Below are 16,917 nucleotides of genomic sequence, written 5' to 3'. Positions count from 1 at the left end.
GTAGGGGCGCGCTCTGCCCGGGGCGGTTCCAAGCGCTCTGGAGGTAAAAGCGGCCGCGGCGGGGAGAGCGGGCTGGCGCACCCAGCGCCCCGCAGCGCTCTCCTGGCCGCGCGGAGGACGCGTCGTTTCTCCTCAGCATAAACCGGGGCTCCCCGCCGCCGGCTCCTCTGGTGTTGCGCCGCCCGGAGGCAGCGCGGGGAGCGGCCATCCCCTCAGCGGGACTGGCGGCGGTGTCCGGCCCGCGTCCCTCCCGGCCGGCGGCCAGACATCTGCCCCCTGGCACCGCAGCCTCCCCCTCAGCCAAAGGCCCAGGCCTGGTTTCGTAGCTGGACGGCGACTGTGAGAACGGGCCTCAAGGGTACTTGCTCCAGCACGTTGTGCTGAAGTGTGGAAAGGGAGTCTCCATCTTCTGTGCCAGCCTTCACTTCCAAAATGCTCCCCTCCGAATGTGCTTGGAGGGGGGGGAAGCAGAACGAGATCCGCCTCTCGCAGTCTGTCCCTTCCCCTGACTTCTGAATTTGGCCCAGACCACAGGTAAATTACTTTTAATAGGCCGTGGTAGACGAGGTCATAAAGCCAAGTGAGGAATAAGGCATTGCTTTGCTGCCGAGCAGGTGCAGCCGGGCAGCGTTATCTGTCCTTCCCGTACCGCCACCTGCGGTGACAGCTGCTGTTCCTGACCTCCAGCAACTTTCTAAACCCTTTCTCTTGACTAATAGGAAGTGGGTTGAAATTGTTCGGGGAAGAGAAAAGGTGTTAAATTGCTCTTTCTCTTGTGTACTACTACGATTTGATTTTATTGTCTAAATGTTGCATTCTTTTCCATCTTGCCTTTCTCATCTTTTTCCCTATCACATTCGTTTTCTTCCTGTGCACAAACACTGACCAAAGAACCAGGGGCCCTACAGCAAGTTTAAACACAGTTGTCCAAATTAATTTTTAATATTTAAGGTTCTTGTGTACTATTAAGCATCTCAACCAGACCACAAGTTCTGTGCAATACAGATGTTAACATAGCTCCATACTGAATGAACTAGTAATCTATACTGTAAACATGGAGTGTTTCCCATTTTTAACACAGCAAATAGCACAGCTGACAAAAACCAGAAGCCCCTCCCTCTCCCTGTCAGATTAACCCAAAATACATTATTTTCCCATATAACCCTAACTCATTTAAAAACTGAAGTTTCTGCAGAGTGAGTCTCTCATATAGCCAAGTTGAGGTGAATTGTCAAAGTGCTTAGGAAATAACCCACACCACCTTAATTAAATGCAGTTACCTTAAGTGCTGGCACTCGTGTAGGTGTGGCTCTAATTACACTGGCATGTGTTTAGTTCACAGACCTGGGTGAAAACAACATGGGTAAATCATTTGGGAAACAGTAAGTTTGAGGATGATTAGGAAGGACAATGAAGAATGAAAGGAATGAAGGGAAGAAGGAAGGTAGACAGGCAGACAGATGGACAAGTGTATAGAAAAAACCACAGTCTTAAGCCAGCTAATAATTCCTAATAGAAAAACTAGCTTGGAAAACTGACAGTAAAAGTAACATAACAGAGCTTCTTCCTTTATAAATTTCAGTTCTTCCTTCATCAGCTACAGTCTATTTAATTTTTTTTTAAATTGGATTTTCACCACAAATGCTTCAGGACCACAGTCCCAGGGGGGTTTTGTGTGTGTGTTTTTTGTTTGGTTTTTTTGTTGTTGTTTTTGTGTGTGTTTGTGGCCATGGGTTTTTCAAGCCAGATCAGAATTTAAGGTACAATTACGAGATCTCACAGGCTTCATGTAATGCTGCCAGTCCCATGTAAATTTTAGGGTCACCAGCAGCATTACACAGGCATAGCCAGTTAGAACTCACTATGAGCTTATGCTGGGTTCTCAGGGTGAACCTGAATCACTGACAGCAGAGAGAAGGGGAGTTAACAGGTGATGGAGACAATGTAACATCTCTTCATTCCCAAATTTTTCAGGCCTTAAGTTTCCATTCTTCTGCCTTTAAAAAATAACCCACAAATTCTGCCAGCATTCAGATTATTCTATTCTGTGATGCATATGATAAAAACAACAGGGCTTGCCAGTGGTGGGGAACTCACGTTTTAGGCTTTTGGTGACAAAGGTTTCAAAATCTTGGGTAATTCATTGTACTAGATGATGAAAATAAGTGGTTGAATGTCCTGGCAGTTAAATATCCTCTTCTCTAGAAATGAGATTTAGATGAAATGTTTTGAACCAAATCAAAAGAGGGAGGTAAGCACCTAAAAGCTGATATTGCAATAGTTAAGGTTTAAGGGGAATCTGGAATCCCATCTTAAGCTCTTTAAGTACAGGTAATGCTGAAAAGCCTAATCTGTCACTCTTGAATGGGGAATCTTTTATAATCAATAGGAAGTAGTAGAGCACTGGTCTGCTGTAAGTCTAGCTGTTGTTCAGAGGTACAGAGACGTGTCTTTGCTCATTTTTGATACATGTTCTAGCATCTTGTTTTTAAGGCAGGGTTTTAAACAATTTTTAAAACCAAGGAATTGCTGAAGCATTCACCTGGATGCATGAAACTGAAGTTCAATTCCTTCCTTTGCTCAGGAGATGGGGATCACATCTTCCACATCACGCTGAAGTGTTCTAATAATAGGAGCTCTTTTAAAGAGTCCTTGGATGAGAGTTGTTGGACATTAATCAACAGCAATCTCTTGTCATTCCAAAGTGGTTAATTATTGTTGTGCCCAGCAGCCTACATGTATTCATGCTATTTAGACATTTGTATCAAGTATGTATGTTAATATACAGAGTGAAATTAAATGCAAATGTTGGTTAAAAAGATTCTTCATTACTGAAACATACAGACTGAGTTGCCAAAGAGTGAGAACTTTACCCCTCGTTGGGCCAAGCAGCCAGGTACAGAACATGAAACTTGAACCAAAACACAAATGTATGCATTTACCTAAGTATAAAGTAAACCACTATATATTTCAGTGTGGAAAAATGGCACAGCTGTCTCCCAAATTAAATCAGTTTAGCCTTTCATTCTGAAACTAATTTGACTCATCCATCTGATTCTGAAGATGAGACTGACTCTAAAAGCTATCACGGTCCATTGAGAGGCATTTTTTTTCTAATAGATGCAACTTCAGGTATAATGCAGACAAAACCCCCATCATTCTAGTGGTCATGCTTGATAAAAAGGCTGTAACAAATCAGCTGGAGAAAAATGAACTTTTCCACTTTTATCTTAGGGTACACAGATTTTTAGTGTGGTTGCCTGTTTACCAGTACTGTCTGTTTTGGGAGTTGTGTGTAAATACCTTTATTTGCTGTTTACCTTGACCTGGTTTGAATGGAGAGTAACCAGAGTAATCAGACAATAGCTTTATTCAGGAGGGTGGCACTCAGAAGCCTTACCAGTTACCTAATTCTTTGGTGTTGCCAGAGAGGACAGTTGTGCCTCCGTTGAACCAGCACTGGAACTAGGGGTTTGGAGAAGAGTCTTTGGTGGTCAGTGATCAGGCAGGGTCCTTGGCATGCAGCAAGACTTAGGGAAGCAGGGTTAAGCCTAGAAGGTCACCACTGAGTTTTGGGTGGTGGAGAAGGAGTGTTCTTCTACAAAAATTTGGCACCCAAAAAGATTTTTCATGATTATTTCAATCATAAAGAGGGAGCAGGTTCTTGTTTTCTGGAAGTCAGAACTTTCCTTGGGGAGTGTTATTTATGATTTTTATTTAATGACTGCTTCATATGTCAGGGGCCTGTCTATAGGCACCTTCTGAGGGCAGTAGCTACTTGTGGGCAATATTTTCACAGCAGTGGGCCCAGATCACCCCCAGCAGGGGAACTGAATCTGTCTTGTATGTTCTTGATAAATGCTCTGCTTGCTAGCATATCGTGTAATCGAGTGAACGTTACCTCCATTTGTCTGGAGGCAGCTGCTTCCACATTCTAGAAGAAGCCCAGTTGAACTGCATGTCAGGAGAGTGCACTAAGGGTGTGTGCTGAGTTGAGCCCCTGAAGGATTTCAAATGGACAAATGCTCGATCTCTAGGAAAGAAATGTGATGCACAGGTTTATGAACATACATATAGTACAGCAACCTTGAACAAACTCATGCAGGTCCAGATACATTGAGGACTCAGAAAAGAGTAAGAACAAGAATGATTTGTCTGGATAATAACTATGGCACTGGGAAGTCTTAGCAAGTGCCTATTCCCGAGGACACTAGAAAGATTTCTGGTTTTCAAATGCAGACTTGAAATTACTTACTCTTTTATCTTCAATAGCTCTGTTAAATATTACTTTTAAGTTCAATCAGGTATTTTTTTAAAAATGTGCTTTTAATGGAGATATGCTTAGCAGTGTTCAAAAAAACCCAAAAGATCAAATTAATCATTGGTAACAAGTAGTTGTTTTTTCTTTCTTGTTCATCCCCATCACACCTTCTCCTTTTACCAAGATGGTAATTTCAAAGTCAAAGTAATCTTTAAATGTTTTTACAGTGACTTTTAGAGAGTAGAATTTCCCAGTTCTTTGACAAACTGCATACATGTACTTTGTAAATACTATAGTCCAGCATGTTTCATTAACACCAAGAGCTTGTGAGGGCCTGGGCCTCGGCTGGTTTCTGCCATCTGGTGGATACATGGAGTCACTACCTCAATACTTATAATTTCCACTAATTCTTAGTAACTAATACTCTAAATAATTAAGCAAGTATCACAGAAGGGCTGAGGTTGGCAGGGACTTCTGGAGTTCATCTGGTCCAAGCCCCTGCTCAAGCAGGGCCACCTACAGCCAGTTGCCCTGGGCCATGTCCGTGCGGCTTTTGAATGTCTCCAAGGAGGGAGCCTCCACCACAGCTCTGAGCAACCCGTGCCAGTGCTCAGTCACTCACACAGTGAAAAAGTGTTTCCCGATGTTCGGAGGGAACCTCTCCTGTATTTCAGTTTGTGCCCACTGCCTCTGTTCCTGTCACTGGGCACCACTAAGGAGAGCCTGGCTCTGTCCTCTTTGCACCCTCCCTTGAGGTATTTATACACCTTAACAGATCTCCCCTGAGCCTTCTCTTCTCCAGGCTGAACAGCCCCAACTCTCTCAGCCTTTCCTCGTAGGAGAGATGCTCCAGTCCCTTCATCATCTTCATGACCCTTTGCTGGACTCTCTCCAGTATGTCCATGTCTCTCTTGTACTGGGGAGCCCAGAACTGGACACAACACTCCAGATGTGGCCTCACCAGTGCTGAGCAGAGGGGAAGGATCACCTCCCTCAACCTGCCGGCAATGCTTCTCCTTACACAGCCCAGGATACCATCAGCCTCCTTAGCTGCAGGGGCACATCACTGGCTCATGTTCAACTTGATGTCCACCATGACCCCAGGTCCTTTTCTGCCAAGCTGCTCTCCAGTTAGGCAGCCCCCAGCATAAACCGGTGCATGGGGTGGTTGTTACACAGGTGCAGGACTTTGCTGTTCCCCTTGTTGAACTCCATGAGGTACTTGTACAGAGTGCTTCATGAGTACTTTTACAGAACTTCTATTTAAGAAAGTAGGAGATCTGTTGAACCTTTTCATAGGAAAAAAGCTGTTTTACATTTGGACACTTAGTAAAAAAATCTCCTTCTCTTTTACATGTATTTTACTGGCTGATTACAGCACCTGTACTGGTGAATATTTGCTGGTTTATAAAAATGGACTGGCTAATTACACCATAACTTTTGTTCTGTATCAATATATGCACCAAATTCACTGTTTTCTGTTTTGATAGTTGAAATGATTTAGGGTATAACCACAACTTTAGTGCAGTGTAGAACTGAGACCAAGGGGCATATCTTGTGCGATAGCATGCAGTAAAAAGAAATGATCAATAGGACCTTAGGGATGCTCAGCATTTAGCAGTTCATTCCTCGCTGGAGTCAACCATTAAACAGATCAAGCTTGCTGCTGAAGACTTGGCGGACCCAAGTAATCATGGTTGGGATGATTCATCAGATCATCATTCTGCAGCTTGCTGACTACTCTATCTCAAGATAAACTTGATTTTTCAGAAAATGAGTTTTTAAGCTTTAGTTGTATACAAATTCATGAGAGTATATTAAGAACCTTGGGTTTATTTTGTTTATTTAGCACTCCATTATATTTTTGAAGTTAAAGACAGGTTGTAGGGAAGGAACAGTCCAACCTACTGGAAATGTATGACAAATACTTTTTATGAGGACCAGAACTGACAAAAGCTGGTTGTAGATATTTTGTCATGTGGCTGACTAAGAGTACTGGATAAAAGCTATTTGCATATTTAAAAAGTCTGTTTCCTATTTTTCTGGTGTCCAGTAATGCATGGACTCATTAGCCTTTTCTCCAGTTGAAGCAATTAGTTTGGGTCTGTCCATGCAAGGCCTTCTTCCTTATATTTTAAACCTTTGCCCTCTGACAAAGTTCTCAGGTGTGTTCAAGGTGTCAGGTACGCACTGTTACTGTGCAACATTTCTACCTCTTAAGAAACCAGTCAAAAAAATGTACTTGGGTTTTGCATATTGCAGGAACATGAGTGTTAGGGAGAAGGTCTAGCCACAGGGGAGTTTGCTTTCTAACATTTAAAAGAAGAATCAGACCAGCCTTCACACAGTTTGTTTTTAAGGGGGAGTTAAATCCCCCTAAAATAATTTGCCTGTGTAGTAATTCAGAGCTGTCTCGCTGCTTTCTGTTTATCATCAAGGATTCGATACTTGTTTTGTCTCATACCTCCAAAGGATTAAGTGGCTTCCTGTTGCACCATAATGACTTGATCCCTGTTTGATGCCGGATGAAAACAGGGGTCAGTATTTCAGGTCAGAATGCTCCAGAACGAGATTAATTTATGGAACAAATTATGATTATGATTTAAAGATTAAACAATCCTTCAACAATCCTTTTATCATGACAAAGATGCAATGCCCATTTTTCAGATATGAAGCACATCCAAAGCCATATAAGGAAACAATGGGAAAAGCTAAAAATAGAAGGCAAACCTTATAAACTTGCACCATGCCATGATTCCTAGTCGTAATCTCTGGAAGATTCAGGTGTACCTAGACGTGAGAATCATGAAAAGCTCAATTCTTTGGCTGTCACCAAAGTTATATGCATAAAACTTCAGGTTTATCTGCTAGCATGCAGAATACCCGCTATTCACTGTCAGGTGGATTAGGGCAGCAAAAGTGATAATGTTTAATGAAATGGGAGGAGGAGCTTCTTTCAATCAAGCTTCTGAAAGAGCATTTAAGAAAGAGAAAGCATATACAACAAACACTGCAATGGAGCAAGTTCTGAACAACTTTGTATTTAAACAAGTACATTTTCCGTTTTATTTCATAAGAAGTTTACTGTTGAAAAAATGGTATGTATTAAAGCAAACACCTTATACACATAGATTAAACATCAGATAGCAAAACCTTACGGAATGAGCACTACTGGTTGTATTGTATAGGGTTTACAATAAAAGATATACTTAAAAACCCTCAAGAATTAATGTACTTTCAAGGTAAATTAGGCACAAAATTTAGCTTGTAACTAGCTCTGCAAGCATCTCACTGTGATTTCACTGTTACAAAATATTACAAGTGATCAAAAACATAAGCTGACTTTTTAAATTTTTAAAATTTTGTTCATACTATGTGCTGAAATAGCACAAATGTATACAACACTCCACCTTTGTTAAAAAAGCATGTACAATAGGGACTATAAAGTAGAATCAAAGGGCTAAACAGGAAATTACCCCTTTATTTGGGCTCAGAATTAGTATGACAGAAATCTATGGCTTTCCTTTGTGGACACAGTTGAAATTGAGTAAGTCCTACAAATGTGGGGAAGAAACAGGAGGATATTTTTAATGAATATGAGCTACAATAGCAGTATTTTAAAGGACCATTATTAGTAAGGAAACTAGCTGGTATCTGACATATATGCCTCCTTCAGTTTTCTGAACAGGATGCAAGCTACAATGTGAAGTTTTAAAGAATGAGAGATTGTCTCACGAGAAAAAAAAAAAGAAATCCAAGGAGCAAAAAACCTTCAAGTGATTTGCTGCAAGGTTTTAGCTTCAATGAGGCTTTAGCTTAGAAAGAATTGCTAATTTGCCAGAAATGTGAGGCCAACAGCAAGTCCGTGGATGATAATAAAATCTTACCTCACAGAAAACATAGGGATCTTCTAAGTACACATATTAGAAAAGTGATTGATTAAAATACCAGATATTTTTATCTTCCATTAGCAAAACGTATTGCTGAAAGTTGTCCTTTTTCACTTGTTTAAAACAAAACCCATTATGATTGCCACAGAACTACAAGGAACTGCATACTTTCTAGGGGTATATTTTTACTGCATCATACAGGAATTGCTTAACAGGTAAAAATAAACATCTTAAAGTCTTAATGCTGTTTTTGATTAGCAGAAACATAAAAAGGAATGCACTGAAGCAAGATGATAACAAAATGTATCATGCAGTATTTTGGCTTAATGTATACGGTATTTCAAACCAATGATGTGACGGGAGGGTGGGGGTTTTAATCTATTACATTCACATTAAATCATTTAGAATTAAAATTGTACGTGAAGGCAAACTGTGTGGAAACGTGAAAAGTACTGGGATGCCTAACAAAAGGGTGCGAGATGTGTTACTGTTTCTAGCATGCAGAGCTAATGCTTGAAGGCCTATCACAGCAGTATGAACTACTGCTACTTCTAGTTCTTTACATTACTGCTTTGTTTATGCTGGCCGTGGTCTGGTCACGGTCAGCAAGTGCTGTATGGCGTTAGGAGGTTAACCCACAATCTCTGCAGGTTCAGTGACCAACTTAGATCCATCCCATGCTGTCTTGAACTGTTCAGGAACTGGAAATTCTTTCTGTTAAGAAACAAAAGCAACAATGATGGCTAAATAAACAGTGGATACCTCATGAAAACTGGTGGAATACTATTAGTGCTACATGACTGAGAAAGCACTGATAGCTCAGACATGCCAGGATTAGAGAGAAGCCTTCTTCATTACCCTAGGAAGCTGTTTTACAATGCCACACAGGAAAAAGCCTTATTGCTACCCAGTTTCAAATAGCCCTAGTATGGTACTACTTTGCAATAATCCCTCTCACGCCATTATTTGGAACAACTAAGTAAATAAGCCTCATGTCAGAAATGACTTTAGATTCCATCAGTGTCTGGGTTGGAAGACAGTAGAAAGGATTTAGATGTGGGGATTTAGTGAGGAGTCTAATTTTAAGGACAAAAGCAATATGGAAATAATATGGAAGAATAAAATAAAAAAACCAAACACCTAGTATCATTTTAAGTGTGATACACTTCAAAAGACTCAGCATCCTTTGTGGGGTACACAAAAGGAAGCAGAACATCAAAGAAAGTCTCCTTCCATTCTGTGTATTCGGTGAAAGGATGGGAGATGTCGTTGGGTCCTTCTCTGTTCCCAGTAAACAAAAAACAACGTGAAGGGAAGGGTTTTTTCATTCAGACCACAAATAGGTGTTTTGATAGCCAGTAATTTCAGATGATACGGTGATTTGAGGTGACACTGATCAAAAGGACCTTTCTTTTTATTTTTTAAGAAATAGGTGAATATGCACCCACTGAAAATCATTCCCTTTTTAGTTATCTGAAGCTGGGCATCCAGCAGTCATTTCTGGAAATGTGGAGCACGAGAATTCTCTTGTTACATATTTTCTTTTATAAAGCCTGAAACCCCTCTACCAAACAAAATCCCAGCCCAAAAGATTAATGAGAAATTAGTTCTGTCTATGGCCATTCAGTGCAATTTCAACACTGCTCTGTTGAGGAAACTAGGAAACTGTTACGAATATGCTTTGCCTGCATGATCCCTTGCTAGTGCGTGAAGTGACATCATGATTTTACTAGAAATGCCACTGGGCATGGCATGAAAATCTTACTAGAACAGAAAAGGAGTTGGGAAAATGCACATGTTTAAGTGGTTTTTAAGGACGTATGTTGAATATACTAGGAAGTACTACAGATGCTACCCATGTATCAACAGCTTTAGAAAAAACAAGTACACTGTATTATTTCATCTATAGTGGTAGTATATTTATCTTAGTTTTCGCACCATCATCTTCAGGCTTGAAGTGCTCTTTTGTGAACTGAGTTTCTTTGGGAGATTATGTTTAGATATCAAAAAAGAAAATTAAATGGACAGGAGTTGAAGACATTATCTATCAAAATGGAAAGAAATAACATCATGTCTGATCTTTGAAATTGCTTTGTGCCCCAGAAAATAAGGAGTTCTTCTTGCACTGATAGCTGAGATATCGGTACATAGAAATTAAATTGCTTTGGATCATTTTTTGGTGATGTAATATGTGTGGTATGTTAGTTTCTTTCCTAGCAGTTTAAGTGCTATTAGCTACCAAGACTAGTGCAGAAGCGGGAGGAAAGCTTTAAAAATATCTCACTCACATAATCACCATCTTGGGGGATGAGGATGTTCATCTCGGATGACTTGGCACTCACAATCTCACAATCTAATGATTCCTCACTGAGGTAGATGTGGCAGCCTTCTGTTTTGTTAATAGAAATGGTTGGCACTTTCCCCATCACCTGCAAAATAAAATCTACTTCATATCAAATCTTAAAATGCACACAAAGGTACTGTTAATAAAATCCTCATTGCCTGCCAGGTCTAATTTTGGCAAACCAACATCTGATCTGTGTGTCAGCTGCCTGCATGATGCTTATATTTGATTTGTTAGAGACTTGTGAAAATTCTTGGTGGTGGTAACAAAGATCTATACACAACAGCAAACTTGTAATATACAGCAAGCTATTAATATACAATTTGATGAAGGTGCTTCCCTGATTCTCTCTAATTTCAGTGACACTTTCGTGCTGATATTTAGGCAGTGTTCACCTTGTTCATCAGAGAGAACTGGTTAAGAAATCAAACATGTTAACTCCAGCCCAGTGAGGGCAAATGAAAGATCCCAGAATGCAGTAGTACTCAACAAGTGATTTGTAATACATCCTGAAGACTTCAAAGCTCTTCCAGGTTTTACAACATACAACAGGAAAGGGTTTTTATCCCCTTCAGGCAAGCAACAGTTCTAAAAGTACTGAGATCAGTTTAATTAAATCTCTAAAGGTATTTCTTATGTCACTTCAAAAGCAAGAACAAGGGTTACTTGAGGGGAGAAAGGGAAATCTTCTCTTGTTTACAATTCTGCAGATTAAAAGATTTCTTCATGGCTAACTAGCTGACTTGCTGGCTGTTAGTAAAAATTCCTCCTCCTCCTCCTGCCCTCTCTAGCAGGGACAGCAATATACTCTGGACAATGCATCAAAAGGGCAGAGGTTATTCCAAGCCATAAAACAGTAACAGCATGTGACAGATATGTACTTGTTAATGAAGAAGTGTCTCCCATCATTCAAGAATATATTTTCAGCTTTGGTTCCTTAAATGTGACAGCAAACAAAGAACATGTGGTCTATCTTGCATCCTGCCCTGATCCTGAAATCTGATCTATGTAGTGGATCAATGCATCTTAAACTGATCTTTCTCTTCTTTAACGGGTTCTCGTGCAATAGAGAACAAAAGGAGGGTGTGTTTAATAAATTTTGCAAACATCTGGCAAGAAAAAAGTCCCCACTGGAAGGAGCTAGAGCCAGGCAATATGGCACTGAAGTAACTATAGCAAAACCTGTAGGATGAATTTACTGAAATTTGTTGCATTAACATATCATGTGTTTGAAAATTATAAGCTCAGGTCTTCAAAATACTGAGAAAATTGAGGTGTTCAGCACTTGGCACATGTGGAAGCTGCCTGATTCAAGCAGCATGTAGCATATAGCCAGACTCTGCCTTCATAAGTGGGACTCCACTCTGCTCCATGGCACAGAAGCCTATGCAATATTCATAGAACCTGCTTGATCAAAAGAATTTCAATTTTTAGAAAAGATATTTTCCCTTTATTTGAGTATTAACAAGCTGTGGTTTTGCTATTCATTACATATGAATTTTTCAGCTTTCATGAATAGTTCTAGAGGTAATGATAAAAATAATATAATTTTAAAAAAATACTCAAATAAATGCCTGGGAGCATGGAGCAGGACTGTCTACATTTAATGTCATACAGCAGGCATGGCCTTTTAAGCAAAACACCTCACTTTGAAGACTGGTAGTTCGATATAATTTAATTAACATTTCATTTCTTTTTCATTTAATATAACACATCCTAAAGTCCCTTCTGGAGACTAGGTCAAGTATGTTGGACACAACCCAGTAGTAGAGCATGTATAGTTAGACCTCTTTGGAATGGGATGAATGAAGTGCTGTAGATGTCAGGCAGACTGTCTATATTTTGAACAGGGCAAGTGTCCCCACTAGACAGGGCAATATGTGGATTTAAAATACGTGTATTTTCTTTTCATGAGAACCACAAGGAAGATGATCTCTGATGAAGCTTTGCTTACTGGTTATCAAAGACAAAACCAGTAGAGGCTCATAGCCAATTTGTAGGCAAGTGACTACGTTACTTACTCATGTAATGTGTCACATCGCTGGCAGGGGAGATTTTCGAAATTCCAGCACCTACTTTCAACTTTATGTCATGTAGTTGTCCTTTGACAGTCTATTTGAACATTGCCATGGAGAGAATAAGAAAAAAAGAAATAACTGTCTTCTGGGCTTAGAAATCAATTAGCTAACTGCCAGAATTTGTCCCATAAGCACCGCTGAACTTGCAAGTGCTAGAAGCTGTTTAGCATGAAAGCAAGAAAATTAGGGCCAGAAGTAACAGTTCTTACAGTGTATAGATCTCTCAGCTTCACTGGAACCAGAGGGGACTGGGCTAAGGGAGGTTTGTTCAGTGATGGTCAGTAGTTTTCATAGGCATTTTCTAAATACATCAGCAAAATTTAGTGCATATAGACACATTTGGATGCATCAATCTCTTCTTTTTGTTGTGCTCCTGTGAGTTTTTAAAATCTCTTGTAGCTACATAGTCGGCTTTTTTTTCCTGCTTGTTCTCTGTCTATCTTCATTTTTCAAATAGATATTTACCTGAATCTGAATATCCCTGGAATTGATCACTTCCACGATTCCCACAACGTTGTCAAACACAAGGCCAAACTTTTTACAGTTGTCTAAAATAAAAGCAATCATAAATAGGAAAGGCAAGATAAAAGCAAATATATGCACACCTGCTACATTAACTATGAAGATTCGCAGTCTTGTGCTGCATAGCTGAGCGACTTTACTCACCTGATCAATCCATTAACGTGAATGGAATGATTCAGATTCATTATTAATCACATAAATCAGTTTTTTCAAGACTGGCATTTAAAGTCCAGCTGAGCTATCCACTTACCAATAGTAATTGAATTGATTTTTCCTTTTATCTGAAGTGTAGATTTGTTACACTTGAAAATGTAGGCCACTTGCTTGAGTTCAGTGTTGTTAATGACCAGGTCATTCTTATCCTCTTGATATTCCTATTTCAAAAGAAAGTTTATTTAATTGGTTGTCTTTAACTAGCTAACAGTCAGACAGAGTTTAGTACAACTTATCCTCGAGTCATTGCATCTTCAGTTACAATAGAGCAATATCCTTCCTGTGGCTTAAAAAATCTAATCTGCTTGGTGATCAGATATTTCACCTAATTCACCCTTAGATGACCCATGTATATTTTAGAGCTGCAGAACTGAAGAACTTAGCATAGACTATGACAAAACCCATTCATTTTGTAGCAAAGACATTATGCTCACAATTTAAAAATGCACTCACAAAACTGTTGCTTGGCTCCCATCCAATTTAGACCAGCACCTTGAAGAACAGAGCAAGTTTCTGTTCTCCCATATGTTATATCATGTTTTATACAGTGTGTTATGAACAGGTGCAGGCATTACCACATACAATAAGGAGTAACAGGTGAATAAATTTCCTTTCATTATGAAGCGTGAAAGGACATTTACACTCCATGGATGTGCAGGAAAGACTAGGGATCCACAAGGAAAGTTCCAGGTACTATAACCCTAAGGCAACATAACCCAGGCAAACGGTGACTGCACCTTATGCAAACTCAGCCCCACGGTAATGACTATGTATATAACCTTCTGCATGACTAAACTACATATTGTTTCCTCCCTCTTTTAACCAACAGAGTCACGTGAATTTTCTCTCATAGATTCTTTGGTATATGCCTACATAAATTAACTCCCAAACTTTAAACAAATCTATCTTTTCCATCTATAGATTAAACAAAAAGAAAATGCTTCTCTACTGTTAAGCATGGGACACATGCTTGCATGGAATGGGTGATGAAAAATAAACGTATAATTCTGTTGGTTAACAAAGCTGGAGAAAGTGTTCTGTGGTAATACTGTTATCTCTCTTGCACGAATGGCCTGCAGGAAGGAATTTAATTTGAGTTCTCCACTGGACTTGTTTTTGGGGGACTGTCTGATCTTGCAAGGAATTTACATGCTGGTTCTGACATTCTCCAGTTCAGATGAATTAGCATATGATTACCAGAGATAAGTAAATTAACTTTCACTGCTACAGAGTAGTGAAAGCTAAAGTGGAGCAAGGCAGAGCAATGCAAGACTCAGCCCATTTTAGTTGCAAGTTTGATTTGTTGCACCTTGATCATGGGCAGCCTTTTGCAAGATGTTTCAGTGTTCAACCTGGTTTGCAATGTGCAGGGTGCAATTCAGAGGTGCAACTGAAACTCACCACTCTCCACTTCTTTCCCTCTAGCTCCAAGACAGGGGCATGGCTCTGCTGAGGGGAGTTCTTGGGAGAGGTGGGACTTGGCGTATGGCTTTTTGTCGGAGAACGAACAGACGGACATTGGGCACGTAAGCTGGGGTTCTTGTGAGTCTTCTGGTCATCAGAGACATGTCGAAGCCCTAAAAAAAAAAAGGTGTTTATGAAAGAGAGTCTGTTTTCCAGTCCTAAGTGTGTTCCTATTTAAGTAGGAAAGGTTCATTTGTAATTGTGTGAATTTACATTTTTTATTTCCTCAAGGTTTGCCTGGGTAACACTGAAGTGTAACAACTTACATATTTTTAGCAGTTCATTTAAAACCTCTTTTACTGTGGATGGGCTATCTTAGTATCTTTAGCAGGAAATGCTGCAATGTCTTCTCATCCCTCTCTGTCTGTGGCAAGCTCTTAGAGCTTGTTATAGCGTATTTTTCCATCCATAAAAATGAGATTCTTTTTCTAATTTATGACAATATTTGACCTATCCCTGCAGCATTAAAGGCAGATATATCAATCATATGTATTTAAACTCACAGCCACCTACTTTAATTACAACTGTCCAGTATTAATACAGTGATCTGTGAGCCATACCTTTTCACCTAACCATGTAACATGTAACACATTCTGACACAGGTTGGCACACTGAATATGAATCAGAAAGGGGGATACATATTTTTTCCAGTTGCAACTTAGAGGTTCACCAGCTACTGGGGATTGAAGATGTCCAGCTTGGCTGCCTTAAAATTAAAAAGATACCTCTAAATAAATGGCGTGAATTTCAGGTATGCTGAACATATTTTTGTGCTGTTGCTTCTAAAGAGGTTTAGGTATGCAGTCTCATCCATCAGACTCACTGCAAGCCTCAGAAAGATCTGAGTTGCTTAAATGCAACTTAAAAATGTGGTGGAAGTTAGGTCAATACATGTAGCAGCTCTTGATGTAGTTTGACTCGTGGACCAAAATTTGATTTCTTTTCTCCTGACCTTTGGTAATTGCCTCTCCCTGGTTAAGCTGTGCAAATAGGGCTGAGCGAGACGCAGTTCCTTCATCTTTTACAGTTTCTGTATCAAAGATGGGGGGAGGTCCAGGTGGTGGCGGTGGTGGTGGCGGTGGTGGGGAGAGGCATGACCCGCTTGTTAGAACAGATCGCATAGACATGGGTGATGCAACAGGACCCTGTTTGAGATAGACGGAAATTATTTTACATACAGTGTTTCAAGGAACATTGTATTATGATCACTCTTATTTAGTAACATCCTTGAATGCTGTGAGTTTGAGTGACTCTAGGCAGCCACAGGCTCAGAATAATTTCTGGCACCATAATCAAATACAATACTATGAATCTTTCCCTGCACCAAAGCACACAAGGCTGGAAAGACTCACAGTCCACACCGCTACCTTACTGCAGAGCTACTCCACCTGAAATATTTCTCTCAAATGCTTGTCAAGACTGATGTTAAAAATCTTTAATACTAAAGCTCCGTAATTTATTCCAGTGTCTACTTAAATAAAGGGGAAAATGTCTCCTGTTTTTCAGATACCAAATTCAGTTAGCCATAGCCTGGTGTGCATTCAGAAACATACAGAAGATGTTTTGATCTAACACAAATAACTGGGAGGGTCCTGAACTGTCAGTTATACATATGCAACATGTTAAATTGTATTCAAGACGTAAAATACTATTTTTGAGACCGTTCAGGTCATCTGCAAAGATTCAAATATAGCAGAATCTAAAACTAGGGTGATTCAAGCCTCTTATTTCTGAAATTCAGTATTTGAATTTTTAGTTCCATTTCTCAAATTATTTTCTCTTTTTTGCAATTGCAGGAGATCACAGCACACAAGTTATGAGTGAGAGGGGCCTTGGTAAAGTAAGTAATCCAATCTTTCGTTCAGTTTGCATAATCAAAAGTACATGTTTTGGTCTGAATTATAATCCTTACATAGAATATATCAAACAGACAGAAAATACGAATGATGATCTAATAATGACCTAATAATAGATGTTAGATAGAATCTGAGAAACGGAGAATCACTTTTTCTGTCTTGCCACTGAGTGTCACTCTGATCCCACCTCTCTGCAGCAGAGCAGAGACTGTTTTAAAAGAACCATTGTGAAAAATTAGATTGGTTTTGATGAATTTAGCTAGCTATACAGACATTGTGCATTGCACCA

The 16,917-nt window shown here is 39.8% G+C and overlaps 1 protein-coding gene and 1 long non-coding RNA gene across 2 annotated transcripts in view; one reads left to right on the top strand and one right to left on the bottom strand.

Moving 5' to 3' along the window:
• The first annotated feature begins 27 nt into the window (after positions 1 to 27).
• The window catches only part of LOC141944649 (uncharacterized), a 51,137-nt gene continuing 34,247 nt past the window's right edge, over positions 28 to 16,917 (top strand). Inside the window, exons 1-3 of the long non-coding RNA XR_012629298.1 lie at positions 28 to 534; positions 14,734 to 14,834; positions 16,569 to 16,612. This is a non-coding gene — a long non-coding RNA (uncharacterized LOC141944649). The remainder of the gene's footprint in view (positions 535 to 14,733; positions 14,835 to 16,568; positions 16,613 to 16,917) is intronic.
• CAP2 (cyclase associated actin cytoskeleton regulatory protein 2) overlaps positions 7,282 to 16,917 on the bottom strand; it is a 74,271-nt gene continuing 64,635 nt past the window's right edge. The window contains exons 8-13 of the mRNA XM_074871566.1: positions 15,725 to 15,917; positions 14,710 to 14,885; positions 13,346 to 13,469; positions 13,039 to 13,121; positions 10,440 to 10,580; positions 7,282 to 8,865 (exon numbers count right to left, since the gene is read on the bottom strand). Coding sequence (XP_074727667.1) covers positions 8,782 to 8,865; positions 10,440 to 10,580; positions 13,039 to 13,121; positions 13,346 to 13,469; positions 14,710 to 14,885; positions 15,725 to 15,917 — 801 coding nt within the window. The 3' untranslated portion in view covers positions 7,282 to 8,781. The remainder of the gene's footprint in view (positions 8,866 to 10,439; positions 10,581 to 13,038; positions 13,122 to 13,345; positions 13,470 to 14,709; positions 14,886 to 15,724; positions 15,918 to 16,917) is intronic.

The sequence above is a fragment of the Strix uralensis genome, chromosome 1 (genome assembly GCF_047716275.1).
Source record: "Strix uralensis isolate ZFMK-TIS-50842 chromosome 1, bStrUra1, whole genome shotgun sequence".
NCBI classification, from domain to species: Eukaryota; Metazoa; Chordata; class Aves; order Strigiformes; family Strigidae; genus Strix; species Strix uralensis.
The sequence above is the reverse complement of the archived record's forward strand: the minus strand, read 5'-3'. Positions and strand labels throughout refer to the sequence as shown.